General features: G+C 40.1%; 1 protein-coding gene across 1 annotated transcript; it reads right to left on the bottom strand.

Annotated features, from left to right (window-relative positions):
- Positions 1-5,196: 5,196 nt before the first annotated feature.
- LOC101085613 (olfactory receptor 7A17-like) lies at positions 5,197-6,576 on the bottom strand. The gene has a single exon (XM_004001250.2). It carries the CDS (start codon positions 6,574-6,576, stop codon positions 5,644-5,646), a length of 933 nt encoding a protein of 310 aa, XP_004001299.2. The 3' UTR covers positions 5,197-5,643.
- Positions 6,577-22,068: the final 15,492 nt, after the last annotated feature.

The raw sequence follows: 22,068 nt of genomic DNA, 5'->3' as shown, positions 1-22,068 counted from the left end.
AAACTATTGTAAATGCTAATATCCTTCCCCAAACAGTAGGGCTAGAGGTATCTATCCTGCTCAGGTGGTTGGCAGATTTAGTGAATACGCCATAAAGAACTTAGCATAGTTCCCTCAATGGATAATGAGTGCTTCCCACTGGTGAGGAGATTTGGCTGATTTTTTTTCTTCTCTCAAAGTCCCCATCGCTTCCCCACCTCTGGGTCCCAAATCCACCGCCTTATTTCAGTTCCTTGTCCTGTCTCCACCTATCATGGACTGGCACTTCTCTAGCCAATAGTCACAATTACCCAAGAGGTCTTTCTAATATTGCAATTACACGACTGTCCACCTTAACCCCTTCCCAGTGACCCCCCTGGAGAATGAACCCCCAATTCCATACCTTCCAACACTTGGCTTGCCTCCCCTGACCGACCCACCAGCTTTACACTCACACCGCCTCACCCCTTCGATCTCACACACACCGAGCCTGAGTTGTAGCCTCCCCGGAAGGCCCGGCTCAGGTCTCGGAGCCTCTACACCCCTGCTTCCCTCTGCTTGGAGTCACCCCCCCGGGGTCCGTTTGGAGTTTTTCACCTCTTCTCTATCCTGAAAATCCTATCTCCTCTTTCTGAAGCAAGGAGTCTTCTCCCTCCTGAGTCTTCGTGGGTGTAGTTCCTTTTAAAATTCTCACAGACTATTAGATAGTCTATTAAATAGTCTATTAAATAGCTTCCAGCTACCAATCTCTCTGAACCTTTCCTGAAATACCTGCTGAGCTCTGAGCCTCACCTGGATGGGGTCTGTGAGAGGAACGTCTCCAGGTGGAAGTCTGAATTCCTTCCTGTTGGTTGATGATCGAGAGTGAAGCTGCAATCCCAGAACAGGAAGGAGTGAAGCATTCAAGCCAGGCTAAGAATCCAAATGCAAAAGCCACGTCTCCTCCAGCTTCGGGTTAGACATGTCTGGATCTGCAGCAGAGGAAATATTTCTAGCTCCTTATGTTTGCTGTATCTGTTCTCTGCACCAACTCCTTAGACACGTTTCCCATTATTACTCCAACCCCTGAGCCCGTCTCCCCATGGGAACATATCTGGACAGCATGGAATTTTTCCTGTAGATTCTCTGTTCCCAAGATACAGGTTAGAATTCAGGCATATCCGATTTTTATGACTCCCCCTCGAACTTTCCTGGCTTCCAGAGCTCTAACATTGAAACTTTTCACAGACCTGAGTGAAAGTTTTTTCCAAATCTGTGGCTCAGGAACCTGTGTTGACTATGACCCTTGGTTCTTTAAAACATGGGTTGTGGTGAGAACACAACTCCTGATAGTCTAGAAAATACCTATTCCCTCTCCACCAAGCAAAGATGTGTTCATTTGCTGTAAAACCATGGGTACAATAATCCTTGGATTCATAATTCTTTTGACAAATCAACTAGGAGTTTTGTATTTTTAATACAGGTTAAAAGTTGACATTTATAAAACATTTGGTAATTCTAGGTGTATTACAAAGCTGTAGTCATCAAGACAGTATGGTACTGGCACAAAAACAGACACACAGATCAATGAAACACAATAGAGAACCCAGAAATGGACCCACAATGATACGGGCAATCTTCACCAAAGCAGGAAAGAATATCCAATGGAAAAAAGGAGGTCTCTTCAAAAATGATGCCGGAAAATTAGGTAGCAACAGGCAAAGTCAGCTGGATCACTTGCTTACGCCATACACAAAGATAAATTCCAAATGGACAAAAGACCTAAACGTGAGGCAGGAAACCATCAAAATCCCGGAGGAGAACACAGGTAGCTATTTCTTTGGCCTCGGATTTAGCAACTTCTTATTAGACATGTTGCAGGAGGCAAGGGAAGCAAAAGCAAACATGAACTATTGGACCGTCACCAAAGTAAAAATCTTCTGCAAAGTGAAGAAAACAAGCAAGAGAATTAAAAGGCTGCCCAAAGAATGGAAGAAGATGTTTGTGAATGACACATCCGATAAATATTCGTGTGTGTGTGTGTGTGTGTGTGTGTGTGTTCCACATTTTCCTTATCCATTCATTTATTGATAGACACTTAGGTCGCTTCTATATCCTGTCTATTGTAAAGAATGCTGCAATAAACATAGGGGTGCGTATATCTTTTCAATTTAGCATTTTTGTTTTCTTTGGAAACAGTAGTGGAATTCTTGGATCGTAAGGTAGTCCTATTTTTAAATTTTGAGGCCCCTTCACACCGTTTTCCACAGCAGCTGCACCAGTTTGCATTCCGACCCAAAGTGTGCAAGGTACCTTTTTCTCCACATTGTCACCGGCATTTGTTGTTTGTTGTGTTTTTTATTTTAGCCTTTCCGACATGTGTGAGTTGGTATCTCAATTGTGGTTTTGATTTACATTTCCTTGATGATGAGAAATGCTGAGCATATTTTCATTTGTCTGTTGGCCATCTGGATGTCTCCTTTAGAGAAATGTCTATTCAGATTCTCTGCCCATTGTTTTTTGTGGCTGTTTAGTTGTATGAGTTATTTACATATTTCTTTTTACTTTTATTTATTTATTTTTTTATTCAACCAAGTTAGTTAACATATAGTGTAATAATGATTTCAGGAATAGAATTTATTTTTTTTTTAATTTTTTTTCAACGTTTATTTATTTTTGGGACAGAGAGAGACAGAGCATGAACGGGGGAGGGGCAGAGAGAGAGGGAGACACAGAATCAGAAACAGGCTCCAGGCTCTGAGCCATCAGCCCAGAGCCCCACGCGGGGCTCGAACTCACGGACCGCGAGATCGTGACCTGAGCTGAAGTCGGACGCTTAACCGACTGCGCCACCCAGGCGCCCCAGGAATAGAATTTAATGATTCATCACTTACATATAACACCCAGTGCTTATCACCAGTGGCCTCCTTAATACCCACCACCCATCTAGCCCATCCTGCATCCACCTCCCCTCCAGTAACCATCAGTTGTTTTCTGTCTTTAAGAGTCTTCTATGGCTTGTCTCCATCTCTGTATCTTATTTTTGCTTACATTTTCCTATGATCATCTGTTTTGTTTCTTAAATTCCACGTAGGAGTGAAATTATAGGATATTTGCCTTTTTCTGACTGACCAGATTTGCTTAGCATAAAATACTCTAGTTCCATCCATGTTGCAAATGGCAAGATTTGATTCTTATGGATCACTGAGTAATATTCCAGTGTATATAGATAGATAGATAGATAGATAGATAGATAGATATAGATATAGATATAGATATATAGATAGATAGATACACACACACACATATATATATATATGTATGTATATATATATATACCACTTCTTCCTTATCAGTTCATCAGTCAATGGACATTTGGGCTGTTTCCATTCTTTGTGGATTGATGATAGTGCTGCTATAAATATTGGAGTACACGTGACCCTTCGACCACCACTCCTGTGTCCCTTGGATAATTAGCTAGTAGTGCAATTGCTGCCCCGTAGGGTAGTTCTATTTTTATTTTTTGGTGGAACCTCCATACTGTTTTCAGAGTGCCTACACCGGTTTGCATTCCCAAATGGAGTGCAAAAGGGTTCCACTTTTCTGCATCCTTGCCAACATCTGTTGTTTCATGAGTTGTTAAATTTTAGCCCTTCTGACAGGTGTGAGGTGGTAACTCATTGTGGTTTTGATTTATATTTTCCTTATGAGAGATGTTGAACATCTTTTCATGTGTCTATTAGACATCTGGATGTTTTTCTTGGAAAAATGTCTACTCATTTCTTTTGTCAATGCTTCACTGGATTGTTTGTTTTTTTGAGTGTTGAATTTGATAAGTTATTTGTAGATTTTTGATATTAACCTTTTATCTGATATGTTATTTGCACATATCTTCTCCCATTCCTTCAGTTGCCTTGTAGTTTTACTGATTATTTCCTTCACTGTGCAGAAGCTTTTTATCTTGATGAGATCCCAAAAGTTCATTTTTGCTTTTATTTCCCTTGCCTCTGGAGACATGTCAAGTGAGAAGTTGCTGTGGCTGAGGTCAAAGAGGTTGTTGCTTGTTTTCTCCTCTAGGATTTAGATGGAGTTTAGGTCTTTCATCCATTTGAGTTTATTCTTGTGTATGAATAAGTTTATTCATGAGTTTATTCTTGTGTATTCTTGTGTAAGAAAGTGGTCCAGGTTCATTCTTCTGTATGTTGAGGTCCAGTTTTCCCAACACCATTTGCTGAAGAGACTGTCTTTTTTCCATTGGGTATTATTTCCTGCTTTGTCAAAGATTAGTTGGCCATACGTTTGTGGGTTCATTTCTGTGTATTTTATTCTGTTCCATTGGTTGATTTGTCTGTTCTTGTGCCAATACCATACCGTCTTGATGATTACAGCTTTGAAATACATCTTGAAGTCCAGAATTGTGATGCATCCAGCTTTGGTTTTCTTTTCAGAATTGTTTTGGCTTTTCTGGGTCCATACAGATTTTAGGATTGTCTGTTCTAGATCTGTGAAGAATCCTGGGGTATTTTGATGGAGATTGCATTAAATATGTAGATTGCTTTGGGTAGGATCAATATTTTAACAATATTTGCTCTTCCAATCCATGAACGTGGAATGTTTTTCCATTTCTCTTGTTCTTCTTCAATTTCTTTCATAAGCTTTCTATAGTTTTCAGTGTATAAATTTTTCACCTCTTTGGTTAGGTTTATTCCTAGGTATCTTGGGGTGTTTTGGTGCAACTGTAAATGGGATGAATTCTTTGATATCTCTTTATGCTGCTTCATTACTGGTGTATAGAAATGCAACCTATTCCTGTACATGGATTTTATAACCTGTGACTTGATCGAATTCATGTATCAGCTCTAGCCATTTTTTTGGTGGAGTCAGGTTTTCCATGTAGAGTATCATGTGATCTGCAAAGAGTGAAAGTTTGACTTCTTCCTTGCCAAATTGGATGCCTTTTATTTCTTTTTGTTGTCTGAATCCTGAGGCTAGGACTTCAAGTACTATTGAACTATAGTGGTGAGAGTGGCATGCCTGTCATGTTCATGATCTTAGGAAAGCACTCCATTTTTCCTCATTGAGGATGATATTATCTCTGGGACTTTCATATACGGCTTTTATGATGTTAAGCCATGTTCCTTCTATCCCTACGTCCTTGAGTATTTTTATCATAAAGAGACTCTTAACAATAGAGAACAAACTGAGGGTTGCTGGAAGGGAGGTGGGTGAGGGGATGGACTAAATGGGTGAGAGGCATTAAGAAGGGGGCTTGTGATGGGAACTGGGTAAGTGAAGAATCACTAAACTATACTACTGAAACCAATTCTACACTATATGCTAACTATGTAAATTTAAATAAAATCTTGGAAAGAAATAAAATAAAATCCAACTTGCCCATTGTAAGATACAGAAATGTACAGGCATTTGTGATCCAACATTTGGGAAAACATTGGGAACGTATGAGAGTGGACAAAGGAGAAACCGTATATCAGACAGATCAGAAGCTTAATAAAGTGAGTTATTGAAATGTATGGAGAAGTTGAAATCAAACAAATGGGAATTCCAAGAAATAAATAGAAGGGGCAGATTCTACTCCCACAGTCTGATCAAAGAATAGCAGTTCTTGGCTCTGATGCTTTGAGCCCTGCAATCATGGCATATCTACAGCCCCAGGACAATTGGCCTTTACAACACTGGAACCCCAACGATTCTCTTCAGAGCCCTCTTTATGTCTTTGTTCCTCAGGCTGTAGATGAAGGGGTTCAGCATGGGCGTGACGACTGCATACATCACTGAGGCTGTTGCACTCGAGTGGGAGCTCTGGGTAGCAGCAGAGCTAAGGTACACTCCCAGGCCAGTACAATAAAATAGGGAGACAACCGAGAGGTGAGACGCACAGGTGGAAAATGCCTTATACTTGCCCTGAGATGATGAGATTCCACATACAAAAGAAACTATCTTAGAATAAGAGTAAAGGATCCCAGCTAGGGAAGCACCACCCAACAATCCAGCTGCAAAATACATCAGCATGTCATTAAGAAAGGGATCAGAACAGGCAAGCAGGACCACCTGACTGATTTCACAGAAAAAGTGGGAGATTTCCACCTCTGTACAGAAGGACAGGCACAACATCATTAAGGTTTGTAATAAGGAGTTCAGGGTGCTCATCATCCAGGACACCAGAACAAGCAGCCCACAGTAGGTGGGTTTCATGATCAGCATGTAGTGCAAGGGTTGACAGATGGCCACGAACCGGTCATAGGCCATCACAGACAGTAGAAAATTGTCCAATCCAGCAAAGAGTAGGAAAAAATACATCTGTGTGATGCAGCCTGCATAGGTTATGACTTTGCTCTGGGTCTGGATGTTCCAGAGCATCTTCGGGACGGTGGTGGAGGTGAGGCAGATGTCTACAAAGGACAGGTTGGCCAGGAAGAAGTACATGGGCGTGTGGAGGTGGGAGTCAGAGCTGACGGCCAGGAGGATGAGCAGGTTGCCAAACACAGTGATCAGGTACATGGAGAGGAAAAGCCCAAAAATGAGGAGTTGCAGCTCTGATTCCTTTGATAGTCCCAGAAGAAAAAATTCTGAAATTTGTGAATCATTTCCTGGTTCCATGGGCTAGAGGGGACTATCAGGGAACAAAAAATAGCATGACCGAGTTTCTCAACAATGAACATTGCAAATATCATTGAAATTCTATAATTTTTATTTTTCTTTCAAAAATTCAATATCCATAGTTTTTTGGATAGAACTTGCCCCCTCTGGGGACTCCCTCATGCCAGCTTTGAATAGGAATTCACATCCCACAATTAGCTTTTTCCGCTAATATTCACGGATTCTATAGTTTTAATGAGAAATTCTGTCACCCGTTTGAGGAATAACCTTGAGCACTGACTCATCTCCAGGCAAAGAGTACAGGTGTCAAAAAAATAAAAGTGTATAAGGTTCAGTGATGGAGACAGAGGATAAGCAAATGAAACAGTGGATAAAATATGAGAAGGTGACAGGTGCTATGAAGAAAAACAAAGCCTGTGTAAAGGAAAGAGCGGGTGGAGACGTTACTTTTTACTGGTTATTTGGGCATACCAAAACACATCTAAACAGAGGCCTCAAGGAGACAGTAGGAGACACAAAGTCCTCTGGGGAAAAGTACACCAATTAGAGGGAACGACCAGAGCAGAGGCTCTGAGAAAAGTCATTTTTTTTAATCAATTTTTAAAACCTGAGGGTGGTTGACGCACCATGTTATAGCAGTTTGGGGTGTACAATCCAACAGTTTTACACATTACACCATGCTCACCACACGTGGAGCCGCCATAGTATCACTGACTATATTCCCTTTGCTGTGCCTTTTAGTCCTGTGTGTCCTTCGTTCCTTAACTGGAAGCCAGTATCTCCCACTCCCTGTCACCATCTTTCTTTTTGTTGGTTTGCTTGTTGTTTTAAAAGCCAATATTCATTGGTCATTCAATGGTCAACCAAAGCCATTGCGTTGAGGGGAATGAGCAAGAGGAAGAGTGGTGACAGATGGTGGCAGGGAATGTTGAGGAACAAGGTGGCCTCCCCGGTACTGATGAAACTTCACGGCACAAGGAATCCCTCCTTCACATAGCGTCCCTTGCACTTTATTGATTTTGTTTCCGAAGAATCTTTGGATAGAAATGGGCCCCCTTCTTATCTTCATGTGTTGGGTAATAATCTGGTCTGTATATTAAGGGTCACATTATGGAGCTATGGGTTCCAGGACCTCTGCTTTGAGAACCGCTCATGGCACACACACACACACACACACACACACGCACACACACACACACGTGCGTGCCCCCTAGTCTCCTAGGACCATGTCACAACCAGACTATTCTCACCTCAAGGCACATTAATTAGGTAAACACTGATACAAGGCAAGCTGTTGAAAAGAGATTTTCTTTCCTCTAAAGATGTGAAAATACATCCAAGTTCCAGTAGTTAAGTCTTCTATGAGCATGTAAACATGGGTCTCTGCATTAATATGAACTTTTCATAGCCAGTGTTTAAAGAAATTAAAATATCATTTTCAAAAACTGAGAGCAAGAAAAGTGGGGAGAAAGATCTATGAGTTGAGGCGGCCCCTACCAACGGATGAGAATGGTCTTTTGTTCTGGCAACACCCCAACCCCAGGTACGTCTCCTTCAAGCCCAGAATAATGAAGCAGCAAAAAGCAATCTATCTAAAAGGAAAAGTTAGGATGTCTAAGTTATCAAGACATCCCGCTAAATAACAAGCAAGGGAAACCCCCCACAATTCTCTAAGGGTAATGTACAGAGTACAACAAAAGTGGCGGATTTTAAGAGATTATTTGCTAACAAAACCCCACCTCTTATAAATGATATAAGATGCAACAGCTTCATCATCAGAGACTCGTGTTTTGAATTTTGGATCTACATATGTTTGCTTTTTGAACTTGGAGAACCAACCAAACTACTCTTTTTTTCTCATTTAAATTCTACTCATGTAACATACAGAGCAACATATTGTTTTCAGGAGTAGAATTCAGTGATTCATCACTTACAACACCCAGTGCCCATCACAGCAATTGCCCTCTTTAATCCCCATCACCCATCTAGCCCATCTCCCCCACTTGCTCCATCAACCCTGAGTTTGCTCTCTACCCCTATGAATCTCCTGTGGTTTGTTTCCCTCTCTTCTCTTCCCCCACCTTCCCAACCAAACTATTGTAAATGCTAATATCCCTCCCCAAATAGTAGGGCTAGAGGTATCTATCCTGCTCAGGTGGTTGGCAGATTTGGTGAACACGCCATAAAGAACTTAGCATAGTTCCCTCAATTGATAATGACTGCTTCTTACTGGTGAGGAGATTTGACCGACTTTTTCTTCTCTCAAAGTGCCCATCACTCCCCACTTCTGGGGCCCCAGTTATATAGCCCTCTTTCAGTTTTCTTCCTCTCTCCACCCATCACAGACTAGCACCCCTCTAGCTAATATTCACATTTACCCCCCAGAGAGATCTCTCTATATTACAATTACGTTACTGTCCACCTTCCTGATTTAATGCTTTCATCTGACTCCCCCCTGGAGAATGAACCCCAAATCCATATTTCCAACACTTGGCTTGCCTCCCCTGACTGACCCAACAGCTTTGCACTCATGCTGCCTCACCCACATCAATTCTACTGACACTGAACTTGAGTTGTAGCTTCATCTCAAGCCCCAGTCTCAAGACTCCGAGCCCCTACACACCTGCTTCCCCTCTGGTTGGAATCATCCACTGGTCTATTTGGAAGTTCTCACCTCTTCTGTCTTGAAACTCCCATCTCCTCTCTCAGACAGCAAGGAGTCGTCTCCTTCATGAATGTGTGTGTGTGTGTGTGTGTGTGTGTGTGTGTGTGTGTGTATGTTTTGACATTCCCACAAGAAAAAAAAAGTTTCTTTTGTGATAATTTAGATGTGGTGTTATCACTTTTATTTAATTCCATATATGTTTCCCTGCTAGACTGTGGGTGCCCTGGGCATGTTATACTTACTCCCACCCTTTACCCCCAGACACAGTTTGGTTGGGGACAGTAGTAATAAATACATATTGCATGAACGAATGAGAGATTGTGCTCACAGGAGTTGTCAATGACAAGAGAGAGAACACAAACAGGGAGCTGTTAGCACAGGAACAGAGAACCAGGGAGAGGAGTTTTCCATATTCTGAGACTGGGACCATTTGTGGGGTCAGGGTGTGGTTTGCAAGAATAAACTAGAATAGAAAAACTAAGGCACAATAGAAAATATCAGAGCATGTCGTACGTGGTCAGGGTGCAGACCAATCACTCGTGGTTCTCCTTGTTGAGTTATATGTGTGTGCGTGTGAGTGTGCAAAAACGTGTTTCCTTTCTTCATATGTCTATCCCTGAGAACATTGTGTCAGATACACTCTGCTTTCTTCATTGAATGTAAGATCCAAATGAGCAGGACCTCACTTCTTTCATTCATTTTTTTTTTTGCTGTTTCATAAAGGTGTGCATTTATATAGTAACACATTTTTAGAAAATGGAATTTATAAAATACAAGGAATAGCAGGGAGAAGAAAACTGGGATAAATAGTGAATTCAAAATAAACTTATTAATTAAAATTGAGTTTAAAAGACTCTTCTGTAGGAGAAGATATAAAATATAATTTCATCACATTAACACACGTCTCAAAATCAAAATGGAATAGGCAAAAACCTCAAGAAAGAATAGGAAAACAAGAATTATGATTATAACTGACTTTAAAAATAATGCAGGGGGGCGCCTGGGTGGCTTGGTCGGTTAAGCGTCTGACTTCAGCTCAGGTCATGATCTCACGGTCCGTGAGTTCGAGCCCCGCGTCAGGCTCTGTGCTGACAGCTCAGAGCCTGGAGCCTGTTTCAGATTCTGTGTCTCCCTCTCTCTCTGCCCCTCCCCTGTTCATGCTCTGTCTCTCTCTGTCTCAAAACTAAATAAACGTTAAAAAAATTTTTAAAAATAATGCAGGGAGTAGAATATAAAATTATAATCTCATTCTATACAAACATAAGTGGGGTCACACACACTTGTGAGAAAGATATAAGTTGAATGCAAGAGAAATTCATGTTTCCACAGGACGGCAGAAGGACAATTGCTAGTTTAGAAAATAGATCCAATCACAAAACAAAAGGTAGCAGCGAGGAAGCACAGATGGGAGGTAGGTGGCAATACATACAAAAGGCAGTTTATTACTACAAGGCACATAGAAAGCAAGGGGTGGGGAGAAAGTATGGCCGACTGGTGGACTTGACCACTCAAAGTTTATAAACTCTCACACCACCCAGAAAATATATCTGTACATACATACAAGAATCAAACAGCAAATAGTAAACTTGGCTTAAAATTTGCAATTTTTTTTTTTGCTTTTTAAAGTTTTTATCTAAATTCTAGTTGGTTAAAATGTAGTGTAATATTGGTTTCAGGAGTAGAATTATTTGTGTGAAAAAATGCAATCAAGAGGAAGGAAGAAAATGATTCAACAGGAGCATCAAACAAAGAAAAGAATAAGAACACTCAGACTCAATGTAAAAGGCAAAGAAATTACACTGATAATTTACGACAGGCAAAGTAAATGGCCAATAAACCCCAACATAAATTCGTCCTCCAGGTAATGAAATAAGTGCAAAATAAAACCCTCTAGCATATGCCTGTTCGAGTTTTAAATAAACTTTTTAAGTGACCTAATGCAGAGAAGATTCTGTGAAATGTATGTCTCCAGAACTGCAGTTGCCAGGTCGTGGCTCCCTCCATTGGTCTGGACCTTTCTAAAAGATACAGAATATGCTCCAAAATACCCCATCTTAAAAATATTGTTTACATTCCCTCACTGCACCTCCTTCCATACCTAATAGTCTATTTTCATATTTCCTTTAACTGAAAACTCTTTGGAAATGTTCAGATTATCCTGTAAGACAGTACCCGGCGTTCCCTCGTTAGTCGCATCCAACTGATCTTTTATTCCCACCACTTAATTGTCAACAATAATCCTTATATTGCTAATTTCAACACACACTTCCTTTTTTTCACATCTTAAATAAATTGATTATAAATGAGTGGGTTGGGCACCTGGGTGGCTCAGTCGGTTAAGCGTCCGACTTCAGCTCAGGTCATGATCTCGCAGTTGGTTAGTTCCAACCCCACATAAGGCTCTGTGCTGATGGCTCGGAGCCTGGAACCTGCCTCAGATCTATGTCTCCCTCTCTCTCTGGTCCTCCCCCACTCACACTCTGCCTCTCTCTCTCTTTCTCTCAAAAGTAAATAAACATAAAAAAATAAATGGGGGAGACTGGGTGGCTCAGTAAGTTAAGCGTCTGACTTTGGTTCAGGTCATGATCTCGCAGTTCATGAGTTGGAGCCCCACGTCAGGCTCTGTGCTGACAGCTCAGAGCCTGGAGTCTGCTTCAGATTCTGTGTCCCCCTCTCTCTGTGCCCCTCCCGCACTCTTACTCTGTCTCTGTCTCTCTCTCTCAAATATAAGTAAACATTAAAAAAATGAAAGAGTTCACCGTGCCAACAAACACAATGATCTTTCGGCTCCGAGACCAGGATGGTTAGGCTGTCAGGTGACCTCAGAGGAAAGCTTTCAGATTCCATTCTCTGGGAACCTTCCCTGGAATACCTGCTGAGTGCTGAGACTCACCTAGATGGGGTCTCTGAGAGGAAGGTCTCCAGGTAGAAGTCAGAATTCCTCCCTGTTTGTTGACGATGGAAAGCAAGCTCTATTCCCAGAACAGGAGGGAGTGAAGCATTGGTCCCCAAACCAGACTTAAGAATCCAAATGCAAAAACCATGTCTCCTCTGGCTTCGGATTAAACATGTTCTGGATCTGCAGCCGAGGAGATATTTACAGCTCCTTATGTTTGCTGCATCTGACACAGCAAAATGTGTCTGAAACGTTAGACACATTTCCCATTGTTACTCCAACCCCTGAGCCCATCTCCCCATGGGAACTTATCTGGACAGAATGGAATTTTTTCCTGTAGATTCCCTGTTCCCAAGAGATCACATTAGAATTCAGGCATATCCAATTTTTATTACTCCTCCTCAAACTTCCCTGGCTTGTCTAACATTGAAACTTTTCACAGATGAGTGAAAGTTATTTTTCCAAATCTAGGACTCAGGAACCTGTCTTGACTATGCTCCTTGGCTCTCTGAAACATTGAGTTGTGGTGGGAACACAACTCCTGACAGTCTAGAAAATACCTATTCTTTCTTCAACAAGATAAAGTGTGTTCCTTTGCTATACAACCATGGGTTTAATAATCCTTGGATTTGATATTCTTTTGACAAATCATCTGGGAGTTTCGTATGTTTAAGACAGGTTAAAAGTTGACGTTTATAAAACATTTGGCAATTCTAGGTGTATTACGAAGCTGTAGTCATCAAGACAGTATGGTACTGACACAAAAACGGACCCATAGAACAATGGAATAGAATAGAAAACCCAGAAATGGACCCAAAACAATATGGTCAATCTTCGACAAAGAAGGAAGAAGTGTCCAGTGGAAAAAAGGCAGCTTCTTAAGCAATGGTATTGGCAAAATGGAGAGCAACATGCCAGTGAAACTGGACCACTCTCTTACACCATACACCATTCACAGAAATGAATTCAAAATGGATGAAAGGCCTAAATGTGAGATAGGAAACCACCCAAATCCTAGAGGAGAACACAGGCAGCTATCTCTTTGACCTCAAATACGGCAACTTCTTGTTACCCATGTTGCCGTAGGCAAGAGAAACAAAAGCGAACATGAACTATTGGGACCTCACCAATGTGAAAAGCTTCTGCACAGTGAAGAAAACAAAAGAATTAAAAGGCTTCCTACAGAATGGGAGAAGATGTTTGTAAATGACACATCAGATAAATATTCGTGTGTGTGTGCCACATTTTCCTTATCCATTCCTCTATTGACAGACACTTAGGGTGCTTCCATATCTTGTCTGTTGTAAAGAATACTGCAATAAACATAGGGGTGCATATATGTTTTCAAATTGGCGTTTTTCTTTTCTTTGGAAACAGTAATGGACTTATTGGATCATGTTGTCATTCTATTTCCAAGTTTTGAGGACCCTCCATACTGTTTTCCACAGTGGCTGCATTCCCACCAACAGTGTGTGAGGGTGCCTTTTTCTCCACTTCATCACCAGCATTTGTTTGTTGTGTTTCTGATTTTAGCCCTTCTGACCTGTGTGAGGTGGTATCTCATTGTGGTTTTGATTTACATTTCCCTGATGATGAATGATGATGAACATCTTTTCATTTGTCTGTTGGCCATCTGGATGTCTTCTTTAGAGACATGTCAATTCAGAACCTCTGCCCAATTTTTAAGTGGGTTGTTTGGGTTTTTTTGTTGTTGTTTAGTTGTATGAATTCTTTGTGTATTTTAGATATTAACCTTTTATCAGATATATCATTTGCAAATACCTTCTCCCATTCAATAGATCAGGTTTGTTTTGTTTTGTTTTGTTTTGTTTTGTTTTGTTTTCTTGTCTCCTTTGCTGTGTAAAATCTTTTAATTTTGATGGAATCCCAATAGTTTATTTTTACTTTTGTTTCCCTAGCCTTAGGAGACTGGTCGAGAAAAATATTATAGCTGATGTCAGAGAAATTACTGCCTGTGTTCTTTTCACGCGGTGTCAAATCTCACATTTAGGTTTTTAATCCATTTTTAGTTTGTTTTTGAGTATAGTGTAAGAAAGTGGTCCTGTTTCATTGTTTTACATGTATCTTCCCAGTTTTCCCAGCACCATTTATTGAAAAGACTGTCTTTTTCACAGATACCATATGGTTTCACTCTTATGTAGATCCTGAGAAACTTAACAGAAACCAATGGGGAGGGGAAGGAAAAAAAAAGAGCTTAGAGTGGAAGACAGCCAAAGCATAAGAGACTCTTAAAAACTGAGAACAAACTGAGGGTTGATGGGGGGTGGGAGCAAGGGGAGGGTGGGTGATGGGTATTGAGGAGGGCACCTTTTGGGATGAGCACTGGGTGTTGCATGCAAACCAATTTGACAATAAACTTCATATATTGGAAAAAAAAAAGTAAAGACTGTCTTTTCCCCATAGTCTCACCTTAAAAAAAATTTTTTTTAATTTACATCCAAGTAACAGATTAAACCCATTTAGTCATGTTTTATTTCTGGGGTCTTTATTCTGTCCCACTGACCTATGTGTCTATTTCTGTGCCAAAAGCATACTGTCTTGATTACTACAGCTTTGGAGTATATCTTGAAATCTGGTAGGTTTGTTCTTTTTTCTCAGGATTGCTTTGGCTATGCAGGGTCTTCTATAGTTCCATACAAATGTTAGTATTATTTGTTCTAGTTTTGTGAAAACTGCTGTTGCTATTTTGATAGAGATTGCATTGAATCTGTTGATTGCTTTGCTTTGGGTAATATGGACATTTTCACAAGAATAATTCTTCCAATCCGTGAGCATGGAATATCTTTCCATTTATTTATGTTACCTTCAATTTCTTTCACCAGTGTATTATAGTTTTTGGAGCATAGGTCTTTCACTTTTTGGCTAAGTTGATTCCTAAATATTTTATTCTTTTTGGTGCAATTGTAAATGGTGTTTTTAAATGTTTTTCCTTCAGCTGATTCATTGTTAAGGTACAGAAACATTGCTGATTACTGGGTATTTATTTTGTATCTTGTACTTTACTGAATTAATGTAATACATCTAGTAATTTTATATGTATGTATGTATGTATGTATGTAAAATCAAGTTAGTTAACATGCACTGTAGTATTAGTTTCATGAGTAGAACCCAGTGATTCATCACTTCTATAGAACACTCAGTGCTCATTCCAATAAGTGCCCTCCTTAAATAAATGCCCATCACCCATTTAGATAACCCCCAATCCACCTCCCCTCCAGGAACCCCCAGCCTATTCTCTGCATTCAAGAGTCTCTTATGGTTTTACTCCCTCTGTTATTAACTTATTTTCCCTCACTTCCCCTATGTTCATCTGTTTTGTTTCTTAAATTCCACATATGGGTGCAATGATATGATATTTGTCTTTCTCTGACTGACTTATTTCGCTTAGCATAATACACTCTAGTTCCATCCACATTCTTTCAAATGGCAAGATTTCACTCTTTTTGATCACTGAATATTATTCCATTGTATGTATATATACCACATCTTCTTTATCCATACTTCTAGTAATTTTTTGGTAGATTCTTTTGGATTTACCATGTATAATATCATGTCATCTGCAAATAGTGACAGTTTAACTTCTTTACCAATATGGATATGCCTTATTTCTTTTTCTTGTCTGATTGCTGTGGCTAGGACCTCCAGTACTATGTTGAATAAGTGTGAGTGGACATATTTTCTTCTTCCTGACATTGGGGGAAAAGCTCTCCACTTTTCACCATTGAGTATGATGCTACCTATGGGATTTTCATAGGTGGCCTTTATATGTTGAGGTATGTTGCCTTTAACCCCACTTTATTGAATTTTTATCATGAATGAATGTCGAATTTTGTCAAATGATTTTTCTTCATCTATTGAGATGATCATATGATTTTTACTCTTCATTCTGTTGATGTGTATAACATTGATTTTCAAAATATTGAAACACCTTTGTATCCCTGAAATAAGTCCTACCTGACCATGGTGAATGGCTTTTTAACATACTGTTGTGTGTGGTTTGCTAGTATTTCCTTGAGGATTTTTGCATCTATCTTCATCAAGGATACTGGTCTATAGTTTTCTTTTTGGGGGGTGTCATTGTCTGGTTCCAGCATCAGGGTAATGTTGGCCTGATTGAATGTATTTGGAAGCTTTCCCTCTTATTCAATATTTTGGAGTAGTTTGAGGAGAATATATACTAATTCTTCATTAAATGTCTTGTAGAAGGGGTGCTTGGGTGGCTCAGTTGGTTGAGTATCCAAATTCAGCTCAGGTCATGATCTCATGGTTCATGAGTTTGAGCCCCACATTGGGATGTGTGCATTGGGCTCTGTGTTGACATCTTAGAGCCTTGAGCCTACTTCAGATTCTGTGTCTCCATCTCCAAAGGCAAGGGAATTAAAAGCAAAAATGAACTATTGGGACCTCATGAAGATAAAAAGCTTCTGCACTACAAAGGAAACAAACAACAAAACTAAAAGGCAACCAAAAGAATGGGAAAAGATATTTGAAAATGACATATCAGACAAAGGCTAGTATCCAAAATCTATAAAGAACTCACCAAACTCCACAGCCAAAAAACAAATAAGCCAGTGAAGAAATGGAAAGAAAACATGAATAGACACTTCTCTAAAGAAGGCATCCAGATGGCCAACAGGCACATGAAAAGATGCTCAATGTCACTCCTCATCAGGGAAATACAAATCAAAACCACACTCAGATATCACCTCACACCAGAGTGGCTAAAATGAACAAATCAGGAGACTATAGATGTTGGCGAGGATGTGGAGAAATGGGAACCCCCTTGCACTGTTGGTGGGAATGCAAACTGGTGCAGCCACTCTGGAAAACAGTGTGGAGGTTCCTCAAAAAATTAAAAATAGATCTCCCCTATGACCCCGCAATAGCACTGCTAGGAATTTACCCAAGGGATACAGGAGTGCTGACGCATAGGGGCACTTGTACCCCAATGTTTATAGCAGCACTTTCAGCAACAGCCAAATTATGGAAGAACCTAAATGTCCATCAACTGATGAATGGATAAAGAAATTGTGGTTTATATACACAATGGAATCCTACTTGGCAATGAGAAAGAATGAAATATGGCCTTTTGTAGCAACGTGGATGGAACCAGAGAGTGTTATGCTAAGTGAAATAAGTCCTACAGAGAAAGACAGATACCATACGTTTTCACTCTTATGTGGACACTGAGAAACTTAACAGAAGACCATGGGGGAGGGGAAGGGGGAAAAAAGAGAAAGAGGGAGGTAAACCATAAGAGACTCTTAAAAACTGAGAATAAACTGAGGGTTGATGGGGGGTGGGGTGGGCATTGAAGAGGGCACCTGTTGGGATGAGCACTGGGTATTGTACAGAAACCAATCTGACAATAAATTTCATATTAAAAAAAGATTCTGTGTCTCTCTCTTGCTCTCTGTCCCTCCCCCATTCTCTCTCTCTCTCTCTCTCTCTCTCTCTCTCTCTCTCTCTCTCTCTCTCTCCCTCTCTCTCTCTCAAAAATAAATAAACATTAAAAAAAATAAGTGTCTTGTAGAATTCACCTGTGACTCCATCTGGTCCTGAACTTTTAGTTTTAGGTAACTTTTTGTTTACCAATTCAACTTTGTTACTGACAATTAATTTGTTCAGATCCTGTATTTCTTTCCAGTTCTGTTTTGGAAGTTTGTATTTTTCTAGGACTTTATCCTTTCATCTGGGTCATCCTCTTTGTTGGCATATATATTTTAATAACATTCTCTTACAATTCTTTGTATTTATATGGTGTCAGTTGTTATTTCTCTCTCATTCATGATTTTACTTCTTTGGGTCCTTGCCCTTTTTTTTCTTGATGAATGTGGCTAAGGGTTTGTCAATGTTGTTTACCTTTTCAAAGAACCAGCTGTTGCTTTCATTGATTTCATTCCATTCATTTTTTAAATCTCTGTGTCATTTATTTCAGCTCTGTGTTATTTCCTTTCTTCTACTCTCATTGGCTTTGTTTATTCTTCAGGAAAGAGTACTTTGAATATAAAATCAGTATTGGATAGTGACTTAGTGGCATATCAAACGTGAGCGGCCTCAACTTCATTTCATTGGTCCTATATCCATATAGACATTTAGCCTCTTTCTATTTAGAAGAGAGATCCTTCATCCTTCTTCGATGTGAATCAGCTACCAATGTTCTCGGTCCTCCCCTCAGCCATGCTCCACTAGACTTTTTTCCTTTTAACTCTATCATTGTAGCTTAATTATATAAAATCATCTGTGTACATTTAAAGTTTATAGTTTGACACTTGTGAGCACAGCACAACATAAAGAGTCTGTCGAATCAGTATGTTGTACACCTGAAATTAATGATTTTGTGTGTCAATGATACTTCAATAAAATTTTTTAGTAAATTAAACAGTTTGTTCTATTAAGGGAATCATAAATATTTAGGAGCACCTTCTGAACATTCATTTGTATGTAATTCCAGAAAGTGCACAATAAGCTTTAATTGCTTTGTTCTGTAACTTATTAAAATCTAATCCCCTTGAGATTCAGTTTTCTTATTTCTGCAGATAATGTGGGATAATAAAACTAATTTCAGAGGGATATTGTGGGAAAGAAACAACTGTGTGGTAACATTATGTGGATTCCAAAGAAAATGCTCAATGGTGAGGGGTAGATATGGTGTGTGTGTGTGTGTGTGTGTGTGTGTGTGTGTGTGTGTGCGTTTATACATTTTTCTTTCAAGTAAACATGGACACTCATGTGTGCACACACAGATTCATTATTAGGAAAGCTTTCATGTCAAAATAAACTTGAGAGAAAGTGGGAGAGGACAAAAATGAAAAGACCATTTGGATTAACATGAAAATAAAAGTAGGTAAAAATTTGAACATAAAGATTTAAGGTAGAACAAGTGGCCTTAATGTTTTAGTTTGTCTACTTCAGTGCCTGCAAGACAGTACATCTCATGGCTTAGGGGATTTTTTGTACCAGCTGTTGGGGTTGAGAGACTCCAAAGTGACTTCAGATTTGGTGTTTTACATAAAGTGGTATTTCAACACCAAATAGCCTTATTTGAAAGAATATAAACATGATCCAAGGCTGAATTTCATTTCTCTAAGCAGAGTGTTATTGGATAACTATCCGGAATAGATATTTATTGTGGTTGTGACAAATTCCGTGCCGCTGGCTTAGAACAAATAAATTTATGTTCTGATAGTTCTGGAAGTCAGAAGTCTGAAGTAGGTCTCCCTGGGCTAAAATCACTCTGTCTGGGGGAGGTCCTGGGGAACTAAAGCCGCCTGTATTCCCTGACTCATAGTCCCTCCCTTTATCTTCAAAGCCAGCACCATAGCATCTCAAATTTCTATGTGATTCCTACTCTTCTGCCTCTGTCTTCCATATCTGGAGGCACCTTGTGATCTATTGAGCCCACCTGGATCATCAGAACAAATTTGTCTTCAGATCAGCTGACTAGCAATGTTAACACCATTTGTCACCCTAATTCTCACTTGCCATGACACAAGATATATTCGAAAAGTCTGGAGATTAAGATGTGGAAATATTTGGGGGGCATTATTCTGCCTACTAAAAGTCTTTTTCATGGGTGTATTTGAGGCCAACTCAGGGGTTCTCAGATTAAAGAATCAAATACAGACTTTTTTTCAGACTCTAGAGTGAGTCCTTAGACTTTTCTTTCAAAACCACACATAAAGAGGATCTCATGGCTCATTTATTAAAATCACCCAGAGTTATAAATAGTAAACCCTCAACTCAATGAATTCAAAATCAGCTCAAGGTGAAGGTAAAGTGAAAGCTGGTTAGACCTCTGATAAGCAGGCAAGTTCATGAGCGTAATACAAAACTGGATTCACCTGACTTCCAATCTGATATCCCAGCAACAGAGTATCAGCAGGAAACTTTTCCTTTCCCACCGCTCCAGTGGCCCACGGGGAAATGATGTGCTCCAATGTGGGAGTAACAATGGAAACAGTGTCTAATGGGCAGACATAGGGAGCTATAAATATCTCCTCCACTGCAGAATGTCATCATCCGAAACCTTGTATATGGCAAGGCATGGTTGTTGCTTTTGGGATCCAGGTCTATGCAGGGGGACCAATGCTTCACTCCATCCTGCTGTCCTGTCTGGGAACAGAGCTTTGGTCTCCATGATCAACCATCCAGGGGCGAAGTCGGACCTCCACACAGAGACGTTCTTCTTATAGACCCCATCCATGTGAGTCTCAGAGCTCAGTGGTTATTTTGGGAAAGATTCTGAGAGAATGGAATCTGAGATATTTTACCTGAGGTCACCTGAGACGAGGTAGGCTCATTTATAATTAATGTACGTATTATGTTCAAAAGAGAAGCTCCACTGGACTCAGCAATACAGGGATCATTGTTGACAATGAGCAGTGGGAATGGAAGTCCAGTTGGATGAGAATGAGGAAGGAATGGTGGGGAGGGGGGAGGACACAAATTGGTCACAGTGAAATTAGAACATACCTAGGAGTTTTGCAGCTAAGGGGAGTAGGAAAACAGAGAATCAAGCTTGGAGGCATGTGCCCTGAGCTTTTCAAGATGTGGTGTTTTTGAGCATGTTCTGTATTTGTAGAAAGACCCAGAGCCATGGAGGTAGCTGTTTCCTTGCAACAGCACTTCTTGAGACACATTTCTCAGCATCACCTTTCACATGGAGTATTCACATAAAATTTGTATTCCATATGCGAAAGAGTGTATGCTAACTAGCTTTACTGCGTAATACTTCATGACCAAGTTGTATAGAAACTAGGAAGATATTTGTTCAACATAGAAGAAAAAACTCAGCCGATCTCTTCACCAGTGAGAACCGTCCACTTGCTAACGAGAAGGAACCATTGTAAGCCTTTTACATACACTGACTAACGCCGTCTACCACCCTAGGAGGATGGACACTGCTTATCCCCTCTATCTGAGTAAGGATATTCACATTTGGAATAGATGCATTGTCTTTCTCAAGTTCAAACAGCTTATATGGGGTAGATCTGACTTTCAAAAGCTGGTTTTCTGATTCCAAAAGTTTCGCATTTAAAATCGTTCAGAAAACTCTTGTTCTGCATCTTGAAAAATCCCTTCTGTTGTTGTACACTGTGTAACTTCTGTTGTCTTACGTAGGTTTCTTCCCTTTGCACATTTTTCTAGAGGGATATTCAATCATTTATGATGTAAATGTCTTCACATCATAAATAACGCCACTCCTCTCTGGGTTGGATATACTGTTTTGTTCTGGTTTTGTTCATTATTCTGGGCATGAAGGTATGTAACTGGGGCTGGAATGCTGCCAGAACCAGGGAAGCTTTCTCATCACAGTCTCTCAGGGACAACCCGAGTTTCTTAGATCTTCTTTCCCCTGTGTCCATTTCTTTCCTCTCTGTGTTCTTGGAACCGATTTCTTTTGTTTCTTTAAATACAGGACACAAGATGATCTAATTAAAATGGAGCCCCATATTTACATGTCCATGGCTTTCTAACTAGAATTTAAGTACTATTTACACATTCTTTAGGGTAAAGGTAATCTGATGTTGACAGCTTGCCTTGTATCGTTTCTTTCAAAATTATGGGGGTTGCATGTGAGAAAAGCATGATAGTAACGCGGCGCCAGGAGGCCACAGTGCACTCTGTGTGTGCGTGTGTGTGTGCACGTGTGTGTGTGCATGTGCGTGTGTGTGCACGTGTGTGTTGTGGGGCACAAGCAGTCCTCAGGGCAATGGAACCTGAGTTCATATACTCCAATATGTGACCTTTAAATGCTACGATGTCAACCAACGGACGGAAATAAGGAAGGGCTCTATCTCAATTCACAGAATACCTTGGAACAAAATTTTTAAAATCCCAAGAACATCTTGGGAAGGAAGGACTGCCTGTCTTTTCAAGTTTCAACAGTGGCGGGAGAGCCACCTTG

Source organism: Felis catus, chromosome A2, assembly GCF_018350175.1.
Source record: "Felis catus isolate Fca126 chromosome A2, F.catus_Fca126_mat1.0, whole genome shotgun sequence".
Taxonomy (NCBI): domain Eukaryota; kingdom Metazoa; phylum Chordata; class Mammalia; order Carnivora; family Felidae; genus Felis; species Felis catus.
This window is presented reverse-complemented; position numbering and strand designations above follow the sequence as displayed.

Excerpts from the sequence above, each read along its gene's own strand:
- LOC101085613 (XM_004001250.2), bottom strand. The coding sequence starts at position 6,576 with ATGGAACCAGGAAATGATTCACAAATTTCAGAATTTTTTCTTCTGGGA.